Consider the following 19,358-nt stretch of genomic DNA (forward strand, 5'->3'; position numbering starts at 1 on the left):
TTTTTTTTTTTTTTGTCTTTATTTGATTGCTGGTGAGATCGATCATCTTTTCATAAATGTGTTGAGCAAACCTATTTTCTCTTTTCTGAATTTCTTAAACATGCTTTTTTGCTCATCTTCTGTTGGATTATGTCTTTTACTTACTGTTCTTTTTAGGAGTTCTTTACATATCTTGTGGATATAAATCACGTGTCTGCTATATATTTGAAATACTTGTCACTTAAATCATGCCACTTGGCTGAATTTTCTTACTATGGCTAATAGTTTGTGAGTTGACTCCCTTGAGTTTTCTGAACGTTGTATCATTCACAAATCTTGATGGTTATATCCTTGCCAATGTAGTGCTTGCTTATTTTTCTTATTAAGTGGCATTGCACAGGCTCTCCAGATAGACGCTGAGTAGCAAGATGACAGCAGGCTTTCTTGTTGGATCTTGATTGTAATGCTGTAACCACCTCCTCCTCCTCCTCCTCCTCCTCCTCATTCTTCAGTTAAGCATGTGGACGTATATGAGTTACATTCCATGCCACTTACCGTTTTCAGTGGGTAGTTCTCACGGATGCATCTTGTATTTCATAGCCTCCCCTTGGGTTTACTTCCTCTTTTTACTGGACTGTCTCCTTTCAGGTATTCTTTCAGATAGGAACTGGGATAGTAACTGAACAAAACTTGCATTTCTAAGAATGTCTACATTTTGCCTTCTCATTTGAATGCAAATTTGCCTGTGTTCGTAATCATGTTCCCAACTATCTTTAAAAATATTCCTCGTGGCCCTGGCTGGGTGGCTCAGTTGGTTAGAGTGTCATCCCGACATGGCAAGTTTGTGGGTTTGAGCCCTGGTCAGGGCACATATGAGAATCAATCAATGAATATATAAATAAGTGGAACAAATCGATTTTTCTCTCTCGCTCTCTTTTTTTCCTGCCTCTCTCGCTCGCAAATCAATAAATAAAAATAAGATATTTTTCATGGCCTTCCTGCATTTATTTTTGTTGGTGAGAAGCCTGAGGTAAATTTGTGGGTAAACGGATATTTTTCTCTTCTTGAAGCTTTACGTTTTAAAATAGTTATTGTTTTTGAAGTCACACACAATGTTTGTAGGTGCAGTTTTGTAGTTTGTCATGCCTGTATGTGCTGGACTCTTTATTTCTTCAAGTGTTTCTTTATGTTTTCTCCTTTCAGAACTTACGTTAGACGCTGGAACCATGTCTCGACTTGCTCTACCTATTCTTATTTCTTGGGCATTGCTGGGTTCTGGAGCTATTCCTCTGTTCTAACCTAACAAACTGTTCATCCATTTTCTCTTCTTCAGCTGTTTCCATTCTTCCGGTCAGCTCTTCTGTGGAGGGTTTCTGGTTTTTTAGAAACAATCTTTTGCATGTGAGTAACCAGCTGTGCTAGCACCGTTTACTGAAGGACTGTTTTTTCCTCCATTGAATTGTCCTGGCAGCCTTATCAAAAATCAGTTGATCATAAACATATGGGTTTATATCTGGACTCTCAGTTCTGTGCCACTGATATATATGCCTGTCCTTCTGCCAGTAACACATAGTCTTGATTAGTCCACACTTGTAGTAAGTTTGAAATCAGGAAGTGGGAGTCCATCAATTTTGTTCTTTTTTTGCAAGTTTGTTTTAGCTATTCTGCACTCCCTCTATTTCCATATGAATTTTAGAATCAGCTTGTCAACTTCTGCGTAAAAGCCACCAGGGATTTTAATAGGGATTGTGCTGAACCTAATATTAGTCTTCCAATCCATGAACATAGGATGTCTTTCCATTTCTTTAGGTCTTCTTTAATTTCTTTCAATGGTGTTTTAAAGTTTTCAATGTATAAGTCTTCTACTTATTTTGTTAGATTTGTTCTTAAGTATTTTATTCTTCTTGATGCTATTGTGACTTGAATTATTTTCTTAATTTTATTTCTGGATTGTTAATTGTAAGTATAGAAATACAAATGATTTTTAATATTGATTTTGTATCCTGAAACCTTGCTGAACTCACTTATTCATTTCTTTGGAGGGGTTCATTAGAATTTCCTATATATAAGATCCTGTCATCTCCAAATAAAGTAGTTTTACTTCTTCCTTTTCAATCTGGGTGCCTTTTATTTTCTTTACTTACCTGATTTCCCTGGCTAGATCATTTGGTATAATCTTGAGTAGAATGGGGAAAACCAACATCTTGTCTTATTTCTGACTTTAGGGGAAATGTTTTTAATCTTTTACCGTTAAATGCTCTGTTAGCTATGGGCTTTTGTAGGTGTCTTCTATGTGGTTGAGGAAGTTACCCCTTATTATGAGTTTGTTGACTGCTTTATTTTTTCAATCCTCACCTGAGGATATACTTATTGATTAGAGAGAGAGAGAGAGACAGAGAGAGAGAGAGAAACATTGCTTGGCTGCCTCCTGTATATGCCCCGATTGGGGATCGAACCTGAAACCTAGGTACGTGCCCTGACTGGAGATCAAACCCGTAACATTTTGACTTCCGGCCAAGATGGAGGCTTAGACGGACACGCTAGGTCTCCCTCTACAACTAGAGAGGAATACAACTACTTCAAAACAAAGGATAACTAGAAAATCCAGAAAATAAAACTACACGGAAGTCCAACATATGAAGTTATAAACCAGCGGTGCCATTTGGGCAGGTAAGAGTTAAAGAGGGCAAAGCTGTTTGCGGTCGCACCTGGAGCGGCGGGGCGGTGAGGAATCCCGGATCCGTCAAGCCCCTGGCGGTGCGCGACCCCAGCGAGGAGTCCGGGCTGCGCAAGCCCCTGGCGGTGCGCGACTCCGGCGCTGGGGAGAGCGGCCGCCGCATCGCCTTGAACAGTGAGGCCCAGGGGGGCGGGGGGATGGATCCCGGTCTCCTAGCTGAATAACTGTGTGAATCCATCTTGGACCCCTGCCCCCAAAGAAAGCACCACAGGGCTGCGAAATAGGTCGTGGACAGGCAGACGCCGGTCGCTGATTTGTGACGCCAAACGGCGTCCGCCGGTCGCTGGGTCATTACGAGTACACAGGCACTGCCCCCGACAGCCGGCCCAAGAAAACAAAACGCATCTGTCAAAATGTGGCAGACAACTATAGAAATACCGGTAACACAACTCACCAGACAGCAGATAGAGAACCTGACAGATGAACAGATAAGAAACCTGTCAGAGGCTCAGTTCTGGGCCATTGTTATCAGGTGGCTTACAGAATTCACAAAAGAGCAGGAAAAAGATAAGAAAGAAGCGAAAAAATTTCATAACGAAAGGAACAAAACCGCATACGAGATAGAAGGTGAGAAAAAATCCAGAGTTCATTTCAACAAACTGGAATATGGAGAAGGAACAAGCAGTCAACCAATGCAGAGAGAGGAAATGGGAAGCAACAATGAGAGGATCAGAAACCTCTGGGACAGCTATAAAAGGCCCAACATAAGAATCATTGGTTTGCCAGAGAATGAGGAAGATGAACTAGAACTTGAAAAATTGAGTGAAAATATAATAAAGGAGAACTTCCCAGACTTGGGGAAGGGAATAGACTTGCAGGTCCAGGAAGCAAGGAGAGTTCCCAAGAGACTGGACCCAGGGAGAACCACTCCAAGACACATTATAATCAAAATGTCAAAAATTAAAGATAAAGAGAGAATCTTAAAAGCAGCAAGAGAGAAGAAAAGAATTATGTACAAAGGGGTCCCAATTAGACTATCAGCTGACTTCTCAAGGGAGACCCTACAGGCAAGAAGGGACTGGCAAGAAATATTCAAAGTAATGAAAATCCAAAACCTACAACCACGAATACTCTATCCAGCGAAATTGTCATTCAGAATAGAAGGACAGAGAAAGTGTTTCCAGGACAAAATAAAACTGAAAGAGTTCATTAGATCCAAACCACTGTTATATGAGATGTTAAAGGGACTGGTTTAAAAAAACAGAAGCTAGGGAGATGAAACAAAGGCAAACTAAATAGGCAACGAGAGTGGAAAAGGAACTGTGGGTACGGGAAGCATATTGGGGGGAGGTCAACAGGGAGGGGGAATGGGGAAAGGGAGGGAGATGATATAGGAATTGGGGATCAAGGTAGGAGGGAATGGAATAGACGGAGAGAGGTTGGGAGGAACTGTATGCACAACTAATGGACATAATCTAAAAGGGGGGGAACAACTGGAGGGAGGGGGGCCACCGGGTGGAGGGGAGCAGAGGGAAGGGAAATTGGCACAAATGTAATATTTTAATCAATAAAACACATTAAATCTGAAAAAAAAAAACAAAAAAAACCCGTAACATTTTGGTGTACGTAAGGATGCTCCAACCAACTGAGCTATCTGACCAGGGCTATTGAGTGCTTTTATCATGAAAGGGTGTTGGATTTTGCCAAATGCTTTTTCCGCTGCTGTTGAGATGATCATGTGGTTTTTGCCCTTTGTTTTATTAAGATGACATATTGCACTGATTGATTTTGATATGTTGAACAACCTTTCATTCCTGGGATAAATTCCACCTGCTCTTTGCCATGTCACTAATCTTTTATGCTCAGGGTTTACATATCTCTTCCAGAATGATTTATACTAACGGACTAAGCTGTCAGTTACGGGACTATTTACAATCAGGGCTCTTCTTGTTTTTGAAACAGTGTCATCAAGGCCACATTGTCATTGAGAGAAAGGAAGCAGTCACTGCCTCGGCGTCCCTGATCATTTCCTCTAACCTCTGCTTTCCAGAGAGCTATTTTTCCCGCTATTCACCCCGGACTCTAGTTTATGCCCTTGTATCTAGATACGTGGTTCTCAAAGAGTGGTCTCTGTATGGATAGCATGCGCATCACTTAGAAACTTGTCAGAAATGTACATTTTGGAGCCCCACCACAGACTTACTGAATTGAGTCTCTGTGAGTAAGGCTCTGAATCGGTGTCTTACCTAGGCCTCTGGGTGACTCTTGTGCTTGCTCAAATTTGACAGTCATTAATTCTTACGACACTAAGTTGGTTAAGGGAATCCACAGATCCATGTCCTGGTACTCCCTTCAGTCGTTGAGTTTGATATCTTCCTTCCACATTGTTGGTTTCCTTTGATATTTAGCAATATTTGGATGTGTACTCCACTTTATATTTGCAGTTTCTTCTTAGTCTGTCTCTGAGTGATGTGACAGGCCTGTTCACTGCAACCTGCTGCCCTCTAATTATCGGGGAGGGTAGAAAATGCTTCTGGGTGAATTGGGCCATTAGCTTCTGGTTTATTCCCCTTGGGTAGCTTGAGCCTTCCAGGGTGTCCTGTCCCTCAAACATACATCCCTTCTCATTCCTGGGGACAAATGCCTCTGCCTGGCACAAGCGAGGGTTGGGGGAAGGACCATACCCCACCTGGCTCCTCTACCGTGGAAGCCCAGACAGTTGCAAAAACTTCCTTTGCTCCTGTGTTTCCCCCTATGAGTCAGCTTTTCCTCCCGAGCTGTCCACTCGTTTGGCCACAGCTGTTTCTCTGTAGAATTGAATCTATGGTTTCCTCTCTCCTGGGTTGGCTTTATGGGCACTTGACCTTGGCACTCACACAGTGTTCTGTGCTTCGCAGGGTCTCGCGCTTGTTCTTATGCTCTGCCATCTTAAATGTTTATAATAATTTTCAACAAGGGCTCCTTATTTTCATTTTTTTATGGACCCTGCAAATTAAGTAACCAGCCCTAACTCCCTCTGTCATATCTCTCTGCCTTCTGTCTTTTGGGGATGCCTTACAATTTCTGGTCTGCTAAAGACATCCCTCTTTATTTTATGATACTACTAAAGATTAATTCATGGAACATAGGTAATGCCATTTTCTAGGGATTTGGGGCAGGAGAAAAAGGCTGGATCATGTTGCCAGTTTACCATCTTTATCTGATCCTACTGGAATACTTCTAGAATATAAATCTAGTCATATTGTTCTGCTGTGGCACTGGCGACTAGGTCTTGATTGCCCACAGAATGAAGTATCAGTCCCCAGCCTGGCATGGAATGCCATCACAACGGTTCTGTCTTCTAATAATCATAAGTGCCTGGGGACAGTGGTTCACCATCACTGCAAGAATCAAACTCTCCTGGAATGGTTACCATGAGGGACACTATCTAGGGTCTGTCTGATCATTGCTAAATCCGGTGGTCCCAAGGCTATCTCTGATTCTGGTATTCATGACTTCCGGCCCATTCCTCTCCTCCTCTTCCTTCACCCTGTGTTCCAGCCAAATGCCCAGGGGCTGCTTGCTGACCCTCAGGCCCACTTGAGCTATTCTGTTCCCTGCCTTCCCTCTGCTTTTCTCTTGATTTCATCTCTAGCTCAGGCAATCCTGTGCACATCCTCCCTGATAACCATAGCCTCCTCCAGACCAGCTCCTTCATGCCCAGCCCTGTTTCCTTGGCCTGTCCGCGCAGCGGTGACCCATCTGCTTACAGTTGTCTTTCTGGGGATGTGCTTCGCCTCGCTGAACCTGGAGTGTGAGGGCTCACGGTGCACCCATGCATTCTCTCCCTCGCTTATGCATTCAGTGCGCACACACTGCTACTTACTCTGTGTCAGTCGATGTTGGGGACACATCGATGACTCAGAAATACACTCAGAATTGACTGACTCCCAGACTCAGGGGTGGGGCAGATACAGGCCAGTGAGCAAACTGTTCTAACAAGGGTGGAAACAAAGGACAGAGGGATCGAAGGGAACGTGGAGCTTGGGCTGAGGCAGGAGGAGTTAAAGAGGCCTTTTGGGTCTCTGGACGGACGTTCCCATGAGGGTACAACAGGCAGAGGGAGCAGCAGGTGCAGGGATGGAGAGGGAGACACAAGAAGGCAGGGGAGTTTGGGAAACTGCACAGAGTTCGTCCTGACTGAGGTTGGGGTGGAAGGTGTTGGGCTGGGGGATGGTGAGAGGGGTGGGGAGTCAGGGAGAAGAGGGAGAGTGGGAGCGCTGGAGGTGAAGGCCTTGAAAGTCAGGCAGAGGAGATGGGTTCTCCTCAGGAGCACCCCTAGGGATCCACGGAATAGTGTAAGGAGGGTAGTGACAGGCCATTTTTTATTTTTATTTTTATTTTTAATAAGATTTATTTTTAGAGAGAGGGGAGTGGGGAGAAAGAGAGAAATATCCATTGGCTGTCTCTCGCATGCCTCCAACCGGGGACCTGGCCCGCAACCCAGGCATGTGCCCTGGCTGGGAATTGGACTGGTGACTTTTCATTTTGCGGGACAACGCCCATCCCGCTGAGCCACAGCCGTCAGAGTCAAGCCATTTTCTAGAAAGATCATTCTGAAAGCCAGTGTAGATCATAGCAGGGGCCAGGGAATGAGTGTAGAGGGTGTTGTGATGGGCCGGATGAGGGGTAATGAGGGTGAACTTTGACCCTGCAACCCAGCAGAGGCTCAGGGTTTGGGGAAACTGAGCAGGGAGGAGTGTGTGGGTCTTTCCTTGTCAGCCTTACACCATGAACTGAGGTACCAGGCTGGGCCGGAGCCTGGTTGGGGTCCCCTAAGGCCTGCAAACCATGGGGTTCAACTACTTCCATCCTGCCGGGCACTTCCTGGAGTTTCAGGAGGATCCCCAGTTTCTTCTTCCTGGAGAAGACACCCAGCCCTCCCGTTGGAAGCCAGAAGATGCCCCTGCTTCAGGTGTTTGGTGGAAGTGCTTCTGAACTCAGCTATGCCTTTTGCTCCCCTTGCTCTGGGGTAGCTTGGTTTGTTGGCAGGGGACTGGGAAGAGGAAACATAAAACCGCTCAGGAAACCACTTAGAGGAGACGCTGCGGCTCCGAGGCTCAGGGCTGCTGGAGTTTGGGACGGGCAGGGTTAGCGGGCTGAGCCTGGGGCGGGCAACCAGGGTCCCGCCCCCGTTCCTGGCCCTCCCTGGGCAGCTTAGCTTCTGCATGTGAAGACAGCTCCAGCTGAGACGAGGCCGTGGGGCCCAGGGGCCCTGGAAAGTTCCAGGCCAAGTGGGGTCTCATTTAGGCAGTGGCTGAGCCAGTTGCACATTTGGTTAATCATCCTCGCCCTGGGAGCCTGCTAATCAGAAAGCAGGCTCGTAGCTGACTCCTCCGCTCACTGGCTCACTCACTGGCTGGTTGCTGGAGGGAAGCAGGGGCTGGCGCTAGCGCTGGGCAGGGAGGCAGCTTCCCGCCGTGCAGGCTCCACACTCACCTTGTCAGCCAGCAAGCTCCTTCCTGCCCAGTTGGTGGCCTTGTCAGCCCCCTGCCACCTGGATGCCTGGCTCTGACCACAGCAGCAGAGGCCGAGCCCGAGGGAGCACGGGCCAGCCACAACCTCAGGGCACTTCTCGCGGGTACCCCTTGCAAGCACCCCCTTCCCCACACCCCTGCTCCCCACTCCTCAGCTGCTGACTTTTGTCATCCTTCATCTGCCTCCATGACTGCCTGGTTCAGGAAGCATTGCCTGGGCCATTCCAGGAGGCCCTTGCTCTTAGAAGGCTCTGCACCCCCCCCACCAAGTAGGGGCAGAGGTGAGCTCATTGGAGGAGCCCTCTGCAGAGCTAGGGTGTCAAAGGGACTAGATCTAAACTTTGGGTAAGTGACTTTACCCTCTGAGCCTCTGTTTCCTTGTCTGTGAAGGGGGCCTCTTCTGCACAGGAGTGAAATCACAACTGCCTAACATGGGAAGCAGGGGCCACGGTAGAGCTCCTGCTGCCCAGGGACTGCCTGGCCTGCTCACTCAGCGGAGCCCACGCTCCCGGCCGCTCCGGCCTCCTTTTCTAACATCCCCCCTTCTGTCCATGTGAACACCCATGTGGATACCCATGTGGATCGTGCACACTGACTTTCAGTGACACTCCCTCCCGGCTCCTTCCTCGGGGAACTGGGATCCTTGGAGAAGCTACGGATACGTATGCGCTTTTTAGGGAAACTCAAAATTGCTCAGGAAGCTGGGGAGGCCTGAGCTGGTATCTGTAGATTCTTCAGAAGAGATGGGCTTATCAGGCAGGATGATTTTATTTATTTTTAGAGAGAGGGGAGGGGAGGGAGAAAGAGAGGGAGAGGACCATCGATCGGTTGCCTCTCTTACGTGTCCTGATAGGTGACCAAACCCGTAATCTGGTGACCTTCTGCTTTGTAGGACGATGCCCAACCCACTGAGCCTCACCAGTCAGGGCTCAAAGCGGGCTTTTAGGCTGGAGGCATGGCCTCTGCATTGCTTACCTATGCCCCAGATCCCAGTCTGGTGGCTTTGGTGGCATCCCCCAGGCCCAGGACACCTCGCCCTCAGAAGCAGGAAAGGCAGCGCTGGGGGGCCTGTCAGTGTGGCAGAGTGCAACCTGCCCTTCAACAGATGCGACCATTCAAGGCCCAAAACACACAGTGCATAGAGGCAAGGCCAGGACTCCTGACGCCAAGGGGCTCCTTCTGGCTGCAGACCCTCGAGCGGCTCTGCCGGAGCTGCTGGCTGGCGGAGCTCCCAGTGGGCGGGGGCTGGAGGCTGGGGCCTCCACTCCTCAGATTCCAGCCTCACTGTGGACACAGGAGCTTTCTAGCTCCTGGAGGTTCGGGCTTAGGTCCCTTTCTGAGGTTTCCAGTCAGGTGGGCTCCAGGAGGGCATTTGAGAGGGAAGGGAACTGGCCTTTGCTGAACCTGACCCTGTGCTGGCCCTAAGGACCCAGAGCTGACTTCTGAGGACAGAGGTCCTTCACACTGAGGTTTCTGGGGAAGAATGGAAACCCCGTGGAAGAGGTGGCCCCAAGGTACAGTGAGTTTGAAAGAGAAAGGCGGAAGGAAGAACAGGTTCAGGTGTGCAGGCTGTGCTGTGAGTGCAGACCGGAAACAGTGATTTGGCTGGTGCAGGGTGAGCGGGAGGCGGTGGGGAAGATGTGGGCAGGGGCCGCTCATGCAGGGGCTTGCCTGTCAGGCCCAGAATTTGAGGATGGGACTCCACTGGAGTGCTAAGTGTAGGAAGATTAATCTGGTGAAGCCAGAGGCAGAGAAATTTGCAGACCAAAGCAAATGCCAGGGAGGTGAGTGTATCTGTTGATAATAGCACTTCACTTCAGAAGACACACCTCATGGAAAGCGATCTGGCAGTAACATCAGGAGCCTTCAAGGTTCCTGTCCTTTGCCCCAGAATTCTTTTTCTGTGGGTGTATTTTAAGGAAATCAGAAAATACAGAAAGAGCTCCAACCACAAAGATGTTCATTGCATAATTACAAGGGCGTAATTTAGAAACTTGCTACCCATGGATCATTTCAAAGTTGCAGCCCTGAATGGCGTGTGGCTCAGTGGCTTGGGTGTTGTCCTGCAGACCTAAGGGTTCGATTCCCGATCAGGGCACAGGCCTGGATTACAGGCCAGTCCCTGGTTGGCGCACATGTGAGAGGCAGCCAATTGATGTTTCTCTTCCTCTCTTTCTCCCTCCCTTCTCCTTGCTCTAAAAACAAGTAAATAAAAATTAAAAAAAATTTTAAAGTCAACTGTGATATAGCCATTCAATAGCAGATTATATATCCATTGGAATGATGTTTTAAAGGTTTTGTAACTTTATTGGGGAACTATTTATGCTTCAACTTGAAGTGCAAAAATGTATTTTGTGATTCTTCATTGTTTGTGATACCTTCCATGAGTCAGCCATTGATCTGTTTTTTGGAAATACGGACGTAAGTGACATAGTTCTTGCCTGCAAAGAGCTGATATGGAAAAAGACTGGAAGGAATGACATGAAATGTGATCAATGGTTTTCTGTCAGCGATGGGATTGTAATGGACCTTTTCCTTATTAATGTTTGTTAGTGTTTTCCAAAATTTCAATACAAAGCTTGTATTACTTTATAACTATGTTGGGGGGGGAAGCTCCTCTGAAAAGGAAGATGCTAATCTGATAGTCCAAGGAGACAGGATGGAGCTCTATTTGGGTAGCATGCCTCTGTGTAATGGGGTGTGTTTGTATGTTTCATTCATTTATTCATTCAACAAATATGGAGCAGCACTGTTCTAGGCCCAGGACACCCCCGTGACCAACACGGAAATACCTTCCCTTGTGTCTCTATCTTGTGAAGAGGGAGGGGGTGTTGAGGAGATAAGGAGGCAGACCCCACAGCACTCTGTGACTGATTAAATGTGGGGGCAAAAGAGGGGGAAGGGTGTGCCCTGGCCTGTATGGCTCAGCTGGTTGGAGTGCCGTCCTATAACTGAAGGGTTACAGATTTGATTCCAGGTCAGGGCACGTACCTAGATTTTGGGTTTGATCCTCCATCCAGATGTTTCTCTCTCACATCGATGTTTTTCTCTCTCTCCTTTCCTCTCTGTTTCTCTCTCTAAAAGCAATGGAAAAAAAAAAAAAAAGAGGGTTAAAAAAAGAAAGAGAAGCAAAAGCTAAGTGTGGCAGGGGTAGGGCAGGGTATGAGTGGATGGGAAAGACATCTGCCCACCCCCAGCTTGGGGAGTGGGGCCCCTGAATAGAGGGGCCTCCTAGTGTCTGGCCAACAGTGATGGAGGTGTCTGCTCACATTTCTTTCCTTTTCTGCAGGTGAAGAGAGCGTGCCGTGTACGTCCAGCATCCTCCAGGAAAAGCAGAGTGAGTTAAACCTGCTCCCGCTGCCAGGGGTCTTTTCTTCCCCTTGGATGGACCCCAGCCCCATGGGCCTGGGGCGTCTCTATCCACTCAGAGCCCAGGGAGTGGTAGGACCTTCACCACTGGGCCTATAGGCAGGATCGGAGGGCCTGGGCCACTCACTGCCCCATGAGCTGAGCCCTGTAGTCCCAAGTGCCCACACACTGGGAGTCTCTGCAGCAGAGCCAGAGCGAGGGCCTGAGGCTGGTGGCTGGAGGCTGAGCCCTGCAGAGCGGATGGGACCATGGAGCCTTTGTGTGGTTGGCATGTGGGCAGAGAGAGAGGAGGGCAGGGATGGAGAGCAAGCCTTCCTGAGCCTTTGATACCGTCTCCTTCGGGGGACCCAGCTACCAGGTGCCGCAGACGGTGACGTGCTGACTGAGGTCAGAGGCCCTTCGTTCAAGGGTATGAGCCTTGCACGCCACCACTCAGAGGCCAGGCCTGCAGACCTGGGGCCTCCCAAGGCCTTGCCATCCTTCATGACAGACAGATTTCTCCAGGTTTCCTTCTGCCCGTGTTTTCTCAGGGTGCCTAGCACCGGATTTGATCCAGGAAAGACTTGGTAAAGATATCACTTTGCGGACACAGTAAACTCAGGACATGGTTCCTGGAGGTTTGGGGTGAACTGGTGGGCACCTAGTCAGATAGATGCCTTTGTTTGGGGCAGTACCGAGAGCATGGGAAGAACTCTGAGACGCGCTGCTGCTGCTGCTGACCAGCGTCTAACGTCCTGGTTACCAGGAGACGCCTTTTGGCGCTTAGGTAGAATGAATAGGAAACTAAGGCAGGGAGGAGGAAAGTCCTTGAAATTCTATGTATCTTTTTCATTATGTGGGAAAGAAAGCCTTTGAAACCGCTTTCATTCCAAGGCCTGAAAGGCCAGAAAGGGCTCCCAGAGCCCAAAGGAAGAAGCCCCTTAACACCCTTGGGTATTCATGTGCCCCCCTTCAAGCTGGCACCACCTTTATCTGTCAGTCAATGTGTAACTTCTTCACTCCCATCCCACCAACCATGTAAGTCCTCAGAACAAAGGACTCACGCTCTTGGCTCTCTGGCTGCAGGGTCTCAGGTCACCCAGGTGCCTGCCGCCCCGGCCTTTGGCCACCCCTACTTCTGCCGCCCTTACCCTGCTTTGCCCTGAGCCTGCGCCCCCACCCCCACCCCCAACCTCAGCAAGGCCCGTTCTCTCCCATTAAAACATGCCACCAATAAACCCTGCTCGCAGATTTGCTGATCTGTAATTCTTTACAGCGTCGGCAGGAAGAACCAGGTCTCTCCCGTTAGCCGCATGAAGCTGGGAGAGGAGTCTGTGTGAGTGTTTGGGAGGAGGGTGCACACTCAGAACGTCCCTCTCTCTCCTGTTTTGATCTGTGCAACGTCGTAGCTCTGGGGCTGTAGGGGGAGAAAAACAGTTTCCCTTCTACCCCTCTAGTTCTTCCAGCTGGACTCATAAGGGGATGGACACGAAACAGATTAAAAAGGAAAACTGGCCCAATTTATTGCACATGTACTCACAGGGGTTCCCTGAGAATCTGGGACCCCAGGACGCCTTGGGCAGTTGAGACTTCCATGCTATTTTGGACTAAGGAGAGGGAGGCAGGGGTCCGGGACTTCCAAGGGGAGGTAGGCAATTCACAGGCAGGTGAGAATGAGCAAACATGTAGTCAACACATGGCTGAATTCTTGCTGGACCACCCAGGACAATGGGACCCTGGGACTTTGCTAGGTTCCCCCTGTCTGCCACACTGAGCTCCTACTCTGCGGAGGTGATAGCTCCCTTTCCTGAGGCAGGTTTTCTATCTAAATTCCTCTAGGCAGGTAAGGGGGAGGAGGTAAAAGGCTCTTTCTGAGCTTTTGTTTCTTAAAAAGAACCAGCTTAAAACAATCAAAATCCCAAACGGCATCTTTTGGGGTGGCAAATTCTGCTGTTCCTCAGGGGGCTCAGCCCACTCTGCCTACCCCGCCCCCAGGTGCAAGGCTTGCTGGAGGCCTTCCTCCAAGCTCTGTCCCTCAGTGCCGGCTTCCCAGGGCCAGGCTGCAGCGCTGAGCACGAGTGCAGGCCTGACAAGCTTCCTCTGTGCCTACGGTCCAGTGGTGATTCAAGACAAAGCCCCCAGGGCCTGGAAGGCAGGAGTGTCTGGGTCAGGGGCACCTCCAAGGTGCAGGCCACAAGCGCACTGTGTCCTCACAGAATGTGAAGGACTGAGCTCGGCAAGGTGGGGGGAGCTGTGTTAAAATGTACATAACCCTGGGATTTTAATTCATAGAGGTGACTGAGTGACGCATTGGAGAGATCAATGCCATTGAAGAAATGTATTATTTACAGTCCTCAAGTCTAGGGGACACTCCCCACCATGCAAGGCCACAGGGGAAGCATGAGGTTTGATCAGGAGATTTGGGGAAAGTGGGGAAAGCCAGAACCTTTATTGTTTTCTCCGAGGGAAAGGAAGGTAGGGCAGAGGAAACTGCTTAGGACAGGCTCGTATGAATAACGTCTGAGGCTCTGGGCGTGGTGGTCTCCAGTTTTCTGATCCCTGGCCTTGGGGTGACTTAGGACCCCCTGTGGGAGTTAGATAAAGGAGGTGGATTGGCTGGTTTGCACATGAAAGGTGAAGTCCAAGTTTATTGTCTCTAGGAAACAGCACGCCCTGGGAAGCGCAGGCCCCGCTTGGCCAGCTGGGTGCCCCCAAGATGGCAAAACAACATCAAATAAACAACACGATTAATAAGGGATGTCAGGAATGTGGGAGAGGAAAAGAGCCCAGGTCATTCCTCTGGGCCTCTGGGCCATGCAGCTTCGAAGTGAAAAGCACAGCCGCCGACCCCCATGGTGTGGGGCCCTCAGAGCCCTGTTTGCCGCAGACGCGATTGCATTGACCAGATGTTTGGTGTCTTCTGGAGCTGGCTGAGAAAAGAAAAGGCGTGTTTAAGGGGAGGCAAACTGCCTGCATTTTTTCACCATGGTTACGGATTTTAGTTAGAATTATGTTGCTTAAGGATATTCTTATTTAGTCAAGAGTAACAGTAAGTGAGCGGAAGAATCTGGAGCTGCAATGGTCATTGAAGTTGGTGATTCCCAGTACAGACCCACTTCCACAGCGAAAAACAGCAGCACTGTTACATGTTCTTCTGTTATGTTGAATGCGCTCAGTTGGGAGGGCTGCTTTTTGTGCCACTGTTTGTCCTGTCTGCACATCTGTGCATTCAAATACTTTTCCTTTTATGAAATGATGGTGGCAATCTATGGTGATGTTTATTTTTAATGCGAAATTGGTAAAATAAAATTCTGCGACGCCACGATAAAAACAGAATAACAGCAATGCTTGATGGTTATAATGTGATTTACCGTTTACAATCATGTCCCTGTATATTATCATAATATTCCCACTTGGTTTTCAAAACCTCACGAAAAACAAGGTGGGAGGTGTAGTACAAAGTGCCCTGGACCGGGAGTCAGAAAATGCTGGGACCGACTCCAGTTCTGTAGCATCTGCGCGCCCCTGCATCCGAGCCCGGCTGGGGAGGTTTGCCCGGGTCGCAGTGTTCTCCAGCTCTTCATCCAGGATGGCGGCACCTTCTTACACACCAGACTTCCTGGCGGGCTGGGGGGCAGACCCTCTCCATCCTTTCAAACCGCCTGGCACCGCGCCAAAATGGCTGCCCCTTTCTGTTTAAATCCACTGCGGCCGTGGCGCAGTGGGTAGCTGACCAGCCACCGCCGAGACCTCGCGCAGGCCGCGTGAGCTCTGCCCCACCACGCTGTGGTCAAAGTTCCTCCCAGCTCCCTGATGCCAGGCTGTGGCCGCAACTATGCATAACTAAGAAATTAGCTACCAGCCACAGGTATGCAAAGTTACCCCCAAAGCGGCACTATCCCCCAAACCGCCGGCTGTGGGGAAATTGGGGGTCCCACTCTGTAACGCTTTGAAGGTATTGGGTTTGGAGGCGAGGCCCAGTTCCTTCATTTACTTGTTGTGCCACTTTTGGGCAAGTTACCCAACGTCTCTGAGCCTCAGTTTCCTCAGCTGTGGAAAGATGACCATCAGGCTACTTCCTAGCTTTGCTGAGGAGACAGAGATAATTATGTGGGTGCCAAGGTCTGCACTGCTCACAGAGAAGCAGTGAGTGGTCTCCCTTGTTACTGGCTTTGGGATGAGACTGGGCAACTGGAACACCTGGGTCAGGTGTGGGAGACGCATCTCATCACCTCCCGGAGCTCAGTCTTTCCTATGCTCTGCTGCTCCTGTGGCCGTCTCGGGGGTCACTGTCAGAGATTTTCCTCATGAGCCTGAGTCCCCAGGGAGCCCTTCTGAGCTGGCCCCAGGAGCTGTGAGTGCAGGGAAGGAGGCCTCCCCGGGGCCATCTGCAGCGGCCTTGGGCGGGGGCATCTCCTAGAAGCCTCCCTCTGTTGTGCCTGCCAGGCAGTCCCAGCTTTCATCTTGCAGTCGCTTGCGCTTTCTGTTTGAAAACAGACTTGAGAAAGTCTGGGGAGCTATCGTGTGTGTGTGGGGTGGGGGCTGGGTACGGGGCAAAGTGGAGAGCGGGCCTGGTGGGGTGGGCAGGATACCGGGGTCCCCGCCACTGACTTGCTGCGCAGCCTCAGCTCCTGCCTGTGGCCCACTCCTGTCTTGCCTGCACTTGGAGTCCCTTATAGCTGCTCTGGTTTTGGGTGCTGCCTCCCTGTCTCCTGGTTTCCTTGGTCGGCATGGCTTTCTGTTCAGCCCTGTTCATGCTGCTCCACAGCGCAGCCAACATTTACAGAGCACTTCCAGCACACTGCCACAATGCTGGGTGCTGCCACAGTACTGGGTGCTGCCACGGTGCTGGGTGGTGCCACAATACTGGGTGCTGCCACAATGCTGGGTGCTGCCACGGTGCTGGGTGCTGCCACGGTGCTGGGTGCTGCCACAATGCTGGGTGCTGCCACAATGCTGGGCGCTGCCACGGTGCTGGGTGCTGCCACGGTGCTGGGTGCTGCCACAATGCTGGGCGCTGCCACGGTGCTGGGTTCTGCCACAATGCTGGGTGCTGCCACGGTGCTGGGTGCTGCCACGGTGCTGGGTGCTGCCACAATGCTGGGTGCTGCCACGGTGCTGGGTGCTGCCACAATGCTGGGTGCTGCCACAGTACTGGGTGCTGCCACAATGCTGGGAGCTAAAATATGCTTTGCTCTGAATGACACCGAGAAACCTTTCCTGTTACTCCTGGTCTCCCGGACCTGTGGGCTGGCTGGCTGGGAGTGAGCGTGGATGACGGGAACAAGGCTTGGCTCCACACCATAGACGGAGGGCGGGCGGGGGCAGGTGACAGAGAAGGGATGTCAAATACAGAGAGTCTTTATTATGAAAAGCACTGTTATTGAGGAAAGGTACACGCTAGTTTCTTTCTCATAAAATGACAAAGCAGATATTTAAAGTAACTTACAGAGGGCAGGAGCTGTCCTGAGCAGTGCTGCTCCTCCCTGGCACCCACAATGCTGAGAATATAAATAGGTACCCATGGGCCCCGTGTTGCAGAGCCTGAAAATCTCTCCCATCCCTTCTTTTTTTTAAAGGTACATTTAAAAAAAAGATTTTATTTATTTATTTTTAGAGAGAGGGAGAGGGAGAAAAGGAAAGAAACATCGATGTGTGGTTGCCTCTATGCGCCCCCAACTGGGGACCTGGCCCACAACTCAGGCATGTGCCCTGACTGGGAATCGAACCGGCAACCCTTTGGTTCTCAGGCTGGCGCTCAACCCACAGAGCCACAACAGCCAGGGCTCCCATGCCTTCCTTTGGAGCAGGGATGGGAGCTGGTTCTCAATACCCTGACACTGGGAACATGGGGTGACTCCTCGCAGATCCCATTCCTGGGTGCACAACTCAGTGCTTAGTGCTCAGATACCTTCTGGAGCCTGCACTTCACGTTGCAAAAGAGACAATCACAAGGCTCAAGTGTGGGGGCATCTCAAAGCCCAAAAGGGGAGTAGGATGAACACCCCCCCTACCCCTTCCAGGTCTCTTGAGCCACCCTTGGGCTGGGGCAGGTAGTCTCTGCTGGGCTCAGATGTGGCCCAGGGGGCACTGCTAAGTCCTAGAGACTTCCTCCAGGAACTCGAGGGGAGGCACGGACCCTAGGTGTGGGGACATGGGGGTCAGGTGTTGCTTTCTTCCTGCAAGACAGAGCTCAGGACAGGGGAAGTAAGGATGCCATAGCATTCCCCCAAAATGAGGGGCTGGAAGGGGACAGGGTCAGGAAGGTGAGCAGCTCCGGCTCCAAGCTGGCAGGAAGACTGCACTTCACATCCTGCTGGCCATCAGCTCTGTGGGTTTTTCCAGAAGACTCAGTTCTCCAAATATGCATATGTGCTCACGTGGGAGGAGGAGGGGAGGAAGCAGGGGCCGCTGAGAGCGGTGCTTGGTGCTCGGGAGGATGGCGTTACCTGAAGGGCACTGTCCTCAGTCACGAAGGAGAGAGACAGTCATGTCACCGCTAGAGACAGGAAAGCAGGAGAGACAGATACCATTGGGTGCTTCACGCTCCGGGGGGGCCCTCCCAACTCGTACTAGACAAGACCAGACCCGACAACATGGTGGGAACTTGGCACGCTCGGCACATAGTCAAAGCCGTCCAGGCCCCACCGAAAAGCCCGTCATGGCCATGTACAAATGGCTCCAAGCTAGGGCAGCTCCAGACCCAGGATCTGCCCTCACGACGGGGTCCTGAGCAGACAGACCAGGAGCTCCAAGCAGCCATGCAGCTTTTCCCAACTCCATGGGCAGGCCGGGCATCAGGGAGCCATGGCGAGTGTCGGAGGCAGGGCAGGCCTTTCAGGAACCAGGTACCAGTCTGGTGCAGTTCCGCGTGATGGACAAGGGCCATATATATCCGGGGTGCATCCTTAAGCACCGCCCCAGCCCCAATTAGGTCTTTTGTGCGCTCTCGTGTTGCAGATAAAGAGACCAAGGCTCAGAGGAGGGGAGGGACTGGCCAGGGTCACACAGTGGGCCAGAGCCAGAGGCCTGCCTAAAAAGGAGGACCCTCCCAGCCATTTCCCTCTGAAGCATGGGAAGCCAGCTCACCTCTCTTCAGCCACAATGGTCACATCCAGCTCCTGGGACAGCTTCTGGAGATGCTGGATTCCTGCCCCCACAGGCTCTAGGTCGCTGTCAGACTCACTGAATAGAAGGAAAAAGCCACAGGCACCAGTGACTAGTTGGAAATCTGTGGCAGGAGCCCCTTTCAACCCAGCACTGCAGCCTGGGGTCTATGGGGGCTGGTCATCCCCCTAGAACCTCACTCCAGGAAGTGACATCAGAGCAACTTAGAGCAGCTGGCAGAAAACGGATGGATTGAGGCTCATGATGTCAAGGTCAAGGGCAGGTGATCCTGCAAAAAGGTGAGCCCTGCTCTTCCTCACTTGGGGCTCAGTCCCAAGATGGCTGCCAAACTGGTGTCCAGGCTCACTAGGAGGCTTGGGAGAGTGTGATAGAGACACAGCTAAGCTCACCTCTTCCTTTTGCAGATGGGGAAATTAAGGCCCTAAGGACTTCCCCGGCTCCCTGACAGGGGAGCCCCAGGAGGTGCCCAGAAGCCATTGGACCATTAACGCTTTGGGGGCAGGGTGCTCTTCTGCTTACCTGGGCGAGCAGAGGGGCTCTGTAGAGGAGTAGGGGCTCCGGAAGGCGGCCTCCCTCCTGGACCACGTGGGTGGAGAGGCAGTGATGCTCTCTCTCCCAGGGGCTCAGAATTGAGCGGACAGTGGTGGGTCCAGATAGCCGGGTGCTCCTCTGGCTCATGCTGCGACCTGTGGGGCTATTGCCCTTCTGCG

General features: G+C 50.7%; 1 protein-coding gene across 1 annotated transcript in view; it reads left to right on the forward strand.

Moving 5' to 3' along the window:
- The window catches only part of LOC150006673 (membrane-associated phosphatidylinositol transfer protein 3-like), a 61,534-nt gene extending 42,238 nt beyond the window's left edge, over positions 1-19,296 (forward strand). The window contains exons 5-6 of the mRNA XM_090281987.1: positions 11,462-11,509; positions 19,268-19,296. Of these exons, the coding sequence (XP_090138113.1) occupies positions 11,462-11,509; positions 19,268-19,281 (62 nt within the window). The 3' untranslated portion in view covers positions 19,282-19,296. The remainder of the gene's footprint in view (positions 1-11,461; positions 11,510-19,267) is intronic.
- Positions 19,297-19,358: the final 62 nt, after the last annotated feature.

Source organism: Furipterus horrens, unplaced genomic scaffold (genome assembly GCF_987537825.1).
Source record: "Furipterus horrens unplaced genomic scaffold, mFurHor1.1.pri manual_scaffold_6, whole genome shotgun sequence".
In the NCBI taxonomy this organism is placed as follows: domain Eukaryota; kingdom Metazoa; phylum Chordata; class Mammalia; order Chiroptera; family Furipteridae; genus Furipterus; species Furipterus horrens.